At 34.9% G+C, this 9,398-nt stretch overlaps 1 protein-coding gene across 1 annotated transcript; it reads right to left on the minus strand.

Moving 5' to 3' along the window:
- Positions 1-1,976: 1,976 nt before the first annotated feature.
- On the minus strand, positions 1,977-8,272 carry LOC124637579. The gene is made up of 6 exons (XM_047174161.1): positions 8,050-8,272; positions 7,752-7,800; positions 7,413-7,541; positions 4,983-5,164; positions 4,424-4,598; positions 1,977-2,035 (listed from the first exon to the last, which is right to left on the minus strand). The coding sequence occupies exons 1-6, from the start codon at positions 8,113-8,115 to the stop codon at positions 2,001-2,003; spliced, it is 636 nt and encodes a 211-aa protein (XP_047030117.1). The 5' UTR covers positions 8,116-8,272; the 3' UTR covers positions 1,977-2,000.
- Between the last annotated feature and the right edge of the window lie 1,126 nt (positions 8,273-9,398).

Below are 9,398 nucleotides of genomic sequence, written 5' to 3' on the forward strand. Positions count from 1 at the left end.
GAATCGGAAATTGGTCCAATTTGTTCATATTGTACACTTAATAGTAGAGGTTTTTGTAATGTCCCCGATTAGGGGTTGATTGAGGATATTTTTGTGGCGTATCCTTTGTGGATTTAATAGTATATACCAGAGAAATCTAACTAAGCACTCAAATAAGATATATTGTATCTATGAAACTAAAAGTACCTAAGTAAAAACATAATAAGGTCCAATGCATAAATGACATCACCATTAAAATCGCGTATTTTATTTTAACGCAACCCCTATGTACTTCGGCATTCGTCATGTAAACTGAATTACGAAATATTCCATTTCCCTTCAGGTCACTTTAGCCTGAGCAAAACCCTGCCTTATTCACAATTCCACATGCCCAAATATAACTTTGCCGACTAAGTTACTCCAATTCGTAAATCATCCATTCACTCAAGACACGAAATGGGATTTAACCGGAAAGCATCGTTATGATTTAATAATAATCCCATCAACGGTGCCTTTAAAAGTACAGCGCTAAACCTAGATATACTTGGTTAAGTTTACAAAAGAAATAAAACCTACTAGCATTTCCTAAATAAATTATTTCACACAAACGTAAATTACCTAGTTGGTAAATATAAATACGCTAATTAACGGCAAACAAGCTCTATTTGAATTATTTTCGTACATGACTTGTAATTTGCATTTATTTTATTTACAAAGATTTAAGTGGCACAGAATTGTGCGGAGGTCTTAATCGTCCAATCGTTCCCACTGATAACTGAAGCCGAGCCACGTGTAAGCTAGACTATATTTTGAGCTAAACTCTGGTTAATATAGCGGTGATCTAAATAGGTCAGTCAATCACCTTTTTTTTCATGGCTCGCCTTTTAAAACTCCTTGGAAACAGCATATTCGTGCGTTTACCTAAATATCTCATATCTAAGTCTAGTACTGGATTTTAATTTTGGTTTATTACCTACTTACATTTCGTTATGACAATATTGATGATAAATATAAGTTAACGATAAGATAAAGCAAATTAACTTGTATCGGCATTTAATAACAGAAGGGCCTAAAGAACAATTAATATTATCACTAGTCAGCCTGCTGCTAGAGCGGTCCCCCGACACGTCAAAATTTAGTTTAGTCTGACATGCTTTAGTTGGTACTTACGTAGTGTTAAAAGTTATTTTTTGCTTTTTATAGGGTTTAGCGTTTTTAACCTTTTGTCATAATAATTGCGTGCCTTTTTTGGGTCGGGGGTTTTTTTAAATTTATAATTTAATTTTATTTCATGCTTTGATGAAGGAGCTCCTTAATTTTTCCTTCTTTCATTTAATTTCTTTTATTTTAAGATGGGGTCGCTATATGCGATCTCGGCCAAAAGAAGCTGTTTAACAATCCTCATGACAAACTGGCTCTGGGAGAATTGCACAGATTGAGAAACAACAAAGATTAACCTTTGGTTATTCTAGATTTTCAGCAAAAATATAAATCGGTTTATCCGTTTCATTCCGGCATTCCAAGGTTTCATCCGCCACATCTCATTTCCAGCATCAGGTTCTCGTCAATTAGAAACATGAAGAGAACTCGTCAAGACAAATTTAACGAGCCCAAACTCGATGGGTTTACTAAGAGGCAGTTCAGGATTACGTCTCCTATCTTCGTGTCCTAAGAGCAGACCAGCTCAGTGGTTCCAGAAGACATTAGTATTTCAAATTTCAGATCCCACATATGCTTGCAAGTAAACTGAGCGTGTAACATTCCTATCACACACACACTACAAACGAGCTGATGACCTTGAAGACCTGAACCGATTTCCACCAAACATAGCTAAGAACACTCCCGAATGACATTCCTTTCAAACAAAAAAAAACGCATTACAATCGGATCATCCGTTTGGGAGCTACGACGCCACATGCACACACACACACACACACACAGACACGTCAAACTTATAACACCCCGTCGTTTTTGCGTCGGGGTTTAAAAAGAGACAATTTTGGTTAAAACGTTATATTCATTTAAAACGTAAATGTTCCAGAGCTGCTTTGTGTGTCTGAAACAGAAAAAATATTTGGTTACATTAAAGGTACGTGATTTTTATTTTTCTTCATAATTATTCGTTTTTATTTCAAATACTTATTATTCGCCCTTGACGGTAAAATGTATGTTTGTACGTAAAAATGTGTAATCATGAATAAATTAGCGATATGAGACAATTATTTGGCTGTTTAGTGGCTATAGTTATCCCACGCATATCTATTTAGAAACAAAGTATTCAATAAAAAATACACATTTCTTTAAAATATGTGATTACAGAGGGCTTTAATGCTAGTTTATTTTTAATGTGTGGAAACCAATTGATGTATTTTTTACATAATTTAATCTTAATGTTGTTAATAGGAAACTGACATAGCTCTCAGAAATGGCATAATTATAGCTATTGACTTGCCAATTTTAGGCAATCAAGTGTTCGCGAGCAATTCTACAACGGTACGCATGTTTAGATCCCGTTAGGATCGACCTGTTAACTCCAACTATTAAGTTTGTTGAGATATTCATGGGATGAAGTAGTAATACTGTATGTATGAAGTAGTAATGTTATGGACCATGTGATTAATTCGGGCATTATTTATAATGCCCGAGCATTATGAATAATGTCTAGCTTTATCGGGCCAAATGATTAATAACTATCTTAACTTCATTATTTATCACATTGCACGGGCATTATTATATTGCTACATGATAGTTGGGCAAATTGATAATAAAGCTATATTTTATGCGGTGCGAGGGTGGCAGTTGTTCTAATAAATAAATCCTGATACTTGCTACATATGTTATGATTATTGTTTTAAATTATATGTTCTATTTTAATGGGAAATTATAAGTCTAGCCACAAAATTATTAATTGGACAATTGTCATCTAATTTACTAACTCGGCCTCGTTTTTCTTGATCTCATTATTCTTGGCTGCTTTTTTTTATGGTAGAATTTAATTTGGATTCAAAACATTGTATTAAAATCTGAACTTAGTGACGAAAACGAATCGCTGCAAAACCGACTCCACGTAGTCTTGTCTGCCCTACCCCTAGAGTGCAATTCAAAACCGCGTAGGCGTGGAGGGGCGAGGCGGCCTGCGAGCTGAGGCGCAGATAGTTGAAGCGCTCGCCGCCACGGCTGAGGCTGGCCGGCTGAGCCGGCCAGCAAGCCGAAGCTGCGGTGGTGAGCGTGAAAACCATCTGCGACGATAAGCTCGCATGGGACCGCCGGAGCCCCGCAGCGCCGGAGCCGTGACAGAAGCCATGCTTGCTGCATGTTGCATGCTTACTTCCATGCTCTGTTAATTGATATGGGATGTGTTATATTTTAAACGTACTGAGTAAAAAAAATATTGTCATTTTATATTTTATGATGTCATTTAATAGTATTTCAGAAGTTTACTTTAGTTTAGCATGCTACAAATTTAATTGTGGCTGACTTAGTATTTTAGAAGGCAACATACATTTTTGGGGGCGATTAATGATATTAAAAAAAGAAGCCTGTTTAAATAGCACCCTATTTGAATTATATTTTCTATGTGACTTTTATTTAGAGAAGCTAAATAATAAAAGTTAATTATGCCAAATAATGAGTCCAATCGCTTAAACTTTAGTTTATTTTGTTTTATAATAATAAGTCATTTGTATAAAACAAAGATACGTTGTAAATTTTTGGTTTTAAATTTAATTATATTTTATGTTATATTTTTAATATGACTTTCCTTAACTTTTAAATGCAAAAACTAGTGGATTTTTAAGGCAGAAGTCCTTCATTATTAATCCAAATCATGAGGCTGATTATTTAAGTGGTTTAATGTTTAGTTTATTTTAAGTTAAATGGCAAAAACAAAAAAAAGTGAAATTAAATATGTTTGTATTACTTTGCCCAAAATGTCACGGGCAATATGTATAGTGCCCGGTCAATTTGATTATTTGAATAATTATTATCAAATTGCGCTCTCATATTGGGCATTATTCATAATGACCGGGCATTATGTATACTGCCCAATTTATCACTTGGTCCATAACAGTAATACTGTGTGTGTAGTAATAAAGTAGTAAAAGTATCTACATATAGCCCTCAACTTCCATAGATCGATCTTCGTTAATAATGGCTGTGTGAACTTTAAGACGCATTTCGAGTTACTGTAATGCGCAATAAGCCCGCAATACCTAATAATTCTCACCATTAGGTACTCCTTTGTATAGACGTAGTCCCCATAAAATAAGTGTTTAGGTATAAACTGTTATGATTCATCACAATAGCATCAGTGTCCTTCGGTTTAATTGCTACATTCATGCCAAAGAAGATTAAGTAAAGTCAATCAATGAGTATTTCCTACGCAAAAGCGCATGGCACTATTAAATTAAAGGTCCAATTTGCCAGACTTGTTGGAAGTACTAACCGTATAGCGATTCTGGGCAGTATTTGATGGTGTGAGCATGGTCGCCGGTGGCGCCACATCGCGGACAACAGTAGGAGCGAAGAATAGGGCACTTCACACGACCACGGGCGTCTCGAAGAGCATGCGTTGTGTACCAGCTCGACGGCTTTCCATTGTTTTTGCAAAATGCACACTCCTGAAACCAAAGCCAAAAAAGCATTCATAGCTCCTTCAGCTGCGTGACACAGGCAGAGTAAACCTGCCGAGAACACTATTTCTTAGCCCATAATCATAGCATCCAGGTCGACCTTTTATCACAGATTACTTAATAATTACTCTTTTACGTTCAGAACGAAGCAAATACACCCAGTAGCACATTTATAACATAAGGTTTGGATTACAGCAAAATGATTAGCCGCAAGCATTGGTAACATTGACCACTAAATGCCACCGGGTTTAAAACTGCAAGTCTTTTAATTATTCAACAGACTTTAGCCATTAAATTAAATATTTTCAAATTTGAAAAAGTAGGTCAAATCTAGAAGATCATATTACAAAGTAAACCAAGTTGAGAACTTACCAAATATTTTTGCGAAATCGCCCTCTGTCTACGCAGAACGGCAGCATACTTCATGAGGACATCCAGCTGGTGAGGGGTTAGCGAAAGCAGGGCGGCTTGCTGCTGCCTCACCACGTCTTCGAAGCTTGGGAACTGCGACGAAGCTGCCTCTGGTGACGGAGGCCGAGGGGACGGAGGTTCCTCTACAATTAATCAAAAATCAAAAGTTATCATACTTCCTCCTTATTGCGCCAGAATATGTTTATGTAACCAAAAGTTTCTGAGAAAAACTAAGCAACTGGTTAGTTTCGCATACTTAGCGACCCATTGCCAAATTTTTACAGAATTATTGGCGTGAACATGTCGTGGATTTCGATTTTTTTCTGATTGAATCACTTTGTATTCCCACAATCGGAGTAGTCGTAACGATTTTCTGATTAAATATAGAGAATATAATATAAATGATTCGGTATTCATGATACATAGATAAGATTGTATTTTTGAATACCTAGGTATCTTTCAGAATATTTGAGTAACACCTGATATTATCAACAGTGGTTAGCTGTAACAAAATCTTATATCCTACAAAATTATGACTCATTAAGTAAGTTAAAGTGATGGATTTGTGATACCCGCTTACATGGTTAAATAGCAGTCAGAAAAATTTTATTTAAGCTTTCAAAGGTGACATTTTGGTCACACATCGTCGTGTGAATATGATTTAATTTTTGCCAGTTCCCAGGGTTATTTCTACAATATCGACTCAGTTAATAAATGCGTCTGCCAACCTGATTATAATATTAAGCAGACTGAATACGGAAACATTCAAACATCTATGTTTATTTTATTTACATATAAATATGATTCCAAAATACTAAACCAATATGTTGGTAATTTGGCATTCGTATTTTTTGATCAACTTGAGTAAATTATTTTCTTTTGACACATCAAATCTACGCGGATATGTAGTCAAGACGTTCAAATCACCATTAAAAAACCAGCTGTCTTATAATAAATGCAATAAACACAATCGTGTCACTTCTGTGTTCCTAATTGTCTATGTTTATAATTCATGAATATTAATTGGGAACAAATATAATGACCACCATAAAATGCTTTGATACCCTTAGTTTTGTAACCAGAAATATCTACTGAACACCAGAAAAATAAAGTCTAAAAATGTAATAGTACCAGCTATTTTAGTCACGACTTCACTTTAAATTGTATTCGACCACCAAATTTAGTAAATGATCACCAACTCTTGACGACCAAATTAATGTATTATTTTTGCCTAAATAAGTCACTGTGATTGCCATAAAATGTAGGCTTATTACCAAATAAAGTATTATGATGCCATATTAAGTTATGTGTCCGGCTTGCAATGCATGCGTGAGTGTGAGTGACAGGGGAAAATGGAAGAAAATTACATATTGCGCCGACCCCAAGTAAAATTGGGAACAGGGCAGGAGAAAGAAGAAGAAGAATGTGTTTCTCAATACACTCCCTCGAAAACACACTCTTATCGCACTGTTTAGAGGCATGCAATAGACAATTTTCCACCCTAGTGCAGGAAAAGGGTCCCCATAATGTTATAAAATTTATTGTATCAGGCCGAACTTATTTTTTTGGAGTCAGTTTACTTAAACAGGATAGCAAGATGTAAAAACTTTGATTATCATTTTATATTAAAACGCTGGTATAATTTTGATGATCATTTACTACTTTTGGTGATCATTTACTACTTTTGGGATAACAATGATTTATTTGGACTCATTTTGCTTAAATAGGATAGCAGAATTTAAAAACTTTGGTTATAATCTTACTTTAAAATGGTGGTCTAATTTTGGTGATCATTTACTATTTTTGGCTTACGCATGATTTATTTTGGAGTAATTTCACTTAAATAGGATAGCAAAGTGTTAAAACTTTGGTTATAGTTTTACATTAAAATGCGAGTTTCATTTTGGTGATCATTTACTATTTTTGTCTGCTATTTGTTACTATATCTGGTGATCAGTTAAACATAAGCCATATTAATTTATGTGGTAATATTGTACACCGAATATTTGCCAATAAGAATATCCAATCGAGTTTCTAGACTTCAAAACTCGTGTTATAGAAATGCCAACATAATATGAGACGAAACGAAACCTAATTTAGCGTTATTTATATTGCCTAGTAACGAGATAAAGGTCACAGTTGCCAGGCAAACCATTTGCGTAGATTGTATTATATAACAAAGAGTCTACTTAGTATAATTGATTAAAGGTTAGCGCTGAGACAGTTAATTACAATGACATTACATTTTTAATAACCGAACTAAGACCTTGAAAAACTTATCTAAGAATATTGATGATTGTTTTCTTGGACATTTAAAGGCCGGCGGCAAAATTCCAGCGAACCAAGGAGTATCTTTCACTTAAAAACTAACCTCATTTGTTGGATACCTACCGGTAGGGTCTTCAGCAATGACGTTAAGACTTCTATGCGAATTCGCAGTGTTAATAGATTCTTCTTTCGTATGCATCGTCACCTGCGCTTCTAACACCGCAGGATCTTGTTTGACAGCTTCCAAAGGATCTAAAAGCAAAACAGGCTCATCAAACACGTGATAGGTATAATACACCGGATATACTGGCCAAAAGATCTTTAGCATATTTACCGTTTTTTAATCAAATCGAAATCGACGGATTCTATAATCGTTTTTTAGATAAACTTTTTCATTGGATATCGTATTTAATTAAGATTGGATCAGGCCACTAATAAAATCATTTCTATCTAAAAACGCACCTTGCTTAACATTCTCAGCCGACGAGCCGCTATTTTCTTTGAAAATGCTCTGTGAAAAAACAGAAACGGACCACGTTTGGTATATTTTTTTCAATTTTAAATAAATGAAGCGTGCGTGTTTAGTCGAGCAATTTGCTATGCTCCGTATTGTTTAGATACGAATAAATGGTTGTTATAAGAATTATGTGTATTACAATAAACGCAAAGCAGACCGAACGGCACCGGTTTCATACAACTATAGGCGTGTGAACAGATGTTTAAAATACGTAGCAAATATTTTAAGGTTAGAACTAAGTACCTTAAGAAAATTAATAGGCGATTCCCCGAAGTCGGCTGAACCAGAGGTTAATGATTTCACTTCCATTATTCGGTAAGAGATGAAAAATTAAAACACTAGAGTACTTTACACAAGTAACTGTACAATGTGCTTAGGGCCTCAGAGGTGAAGTAAGAAGTTTCGAAAATGTTGAAAACTATTGTCGGGTAGGAAGTTTTTGATTAATAAAGCTATTGTGAGGGTATCTTGATATCAATACTGGGTAAAACGCTAGTGTTGCTACGTAATAAAATCCTGCCAATTAGTCGATGTATAGACTAATAAGATTGCAAACCGGTTTGTAATCTCATTTACCCAGGAGTTGGTAAACTGCTGTTTTGCTGTTATACGTAATGAAATAACTACCATAATTTATTAAATAGCTGTTTTTAGTTTTTATTATCATCGTATGTCAGGCAGTTACCGCGGCCCTGGTACATAAAGGGCTAACAAAGGAACATGGTGGGTTTAGTCAGTAAGACACTCCCTCACGGTGCACCCATGGGTCATTTGATGATTTCCTATAAAAAGTTCAGGTTAATAACGGTGGGAGATTACTAGCCAATCGATTATTTACTCACACACAGAAGGACATACAGCCATACTCACAGCAAACCGACCTTATCTGTCTAATCTATTGCAATGGGTCAGTACGGAAAAATCTCAAGCCATTATAGGACAATCGGAATACTGTTTCATAAGGCCACATCACATTGTGAGCGTACAGGGTGGTATGCGGGTAACTTGAGTGATAAATTGTGTTACAAATCTTATTCTAATTCTATCTCTTTAAAATCCTTAAATGAGAGAGAAACTGATCTATTTTATCTTGTTAGATGCTGCTCAATCACATTGACGAATGTGCAAAACTACATATTATTAGCATATACACCCAATTAGCATAGTAATGAAATCCACATCTGGATCTACTTTTGAGAAATGGAGTTTCAAATAGTTGAGCCGGTATTTTAGCAACAAACATGTGTATAATAAATAACAGGTATTTGCAACGGCAACTGGACGGCCTTGTAGGAAAGTTGACGTGTCGACGTTACGCTTAATTGGAATCCAAATGTTTCTTGAGTAGAACTTTTAACTTTAAAAATTAGTTTTAAGTTGTATATAAGTTTTTGTTTTTCAATTAATGTAAATATTTTGTGAATAAATTTGTCAGTTAAAAAAAAAAGAAACTTTAAAAATATTAATAATCTAAAGAAGATTTGTATAATTTAGTAAATGTAGTTTCCTTATCTGAACAGTTGCATGTGAATGAAGGTTTGGTAATACTTTGCTATTTAGTAGATAACCACTAATATTGGCACGTAGATGTA

This window comes from Helicoverpa zea, chromosome 16, assembly GCF_022581195.2.
Source record: "Helicoverpa zea isolate HzStark_Cry1AcR chromosome 16, ilHelZeax1.1, whole genome shotgun sequence".
Lineage (NCBI taxonomy): Eukaryota > Metazoa > Arthropoda > Insecta > Lepidoptera > Noctuidae > Helicoverpa > Helicoverpa zea.

Excerpts from the sequence above, each read along its gene's own strand:
- LOC124637579 (XM_047174161.1), bottom strand. The coding sequence starts at position 8,115 with ATGGAAGTGAAATCATTAACCTCTGGTTCAGCCGACTTCGGGGAATCG. Across the intron at positions 7,801-8,049 it reads CGCCTATTAATTTTCTTAAG|AGCATTTTCAAAGAAAATAG; the intron begins GTACTTAGTTCT and ends GTTTTTTCACAG. Across the intron at positions 7,542-7,751 it reads GGCTGAGAATGTTAAGCAAG|ATCCTTTGGAAGCTGTCAAA; the intron begins GTGCGTTTTTAG and ends TTTTGCTTTTAG.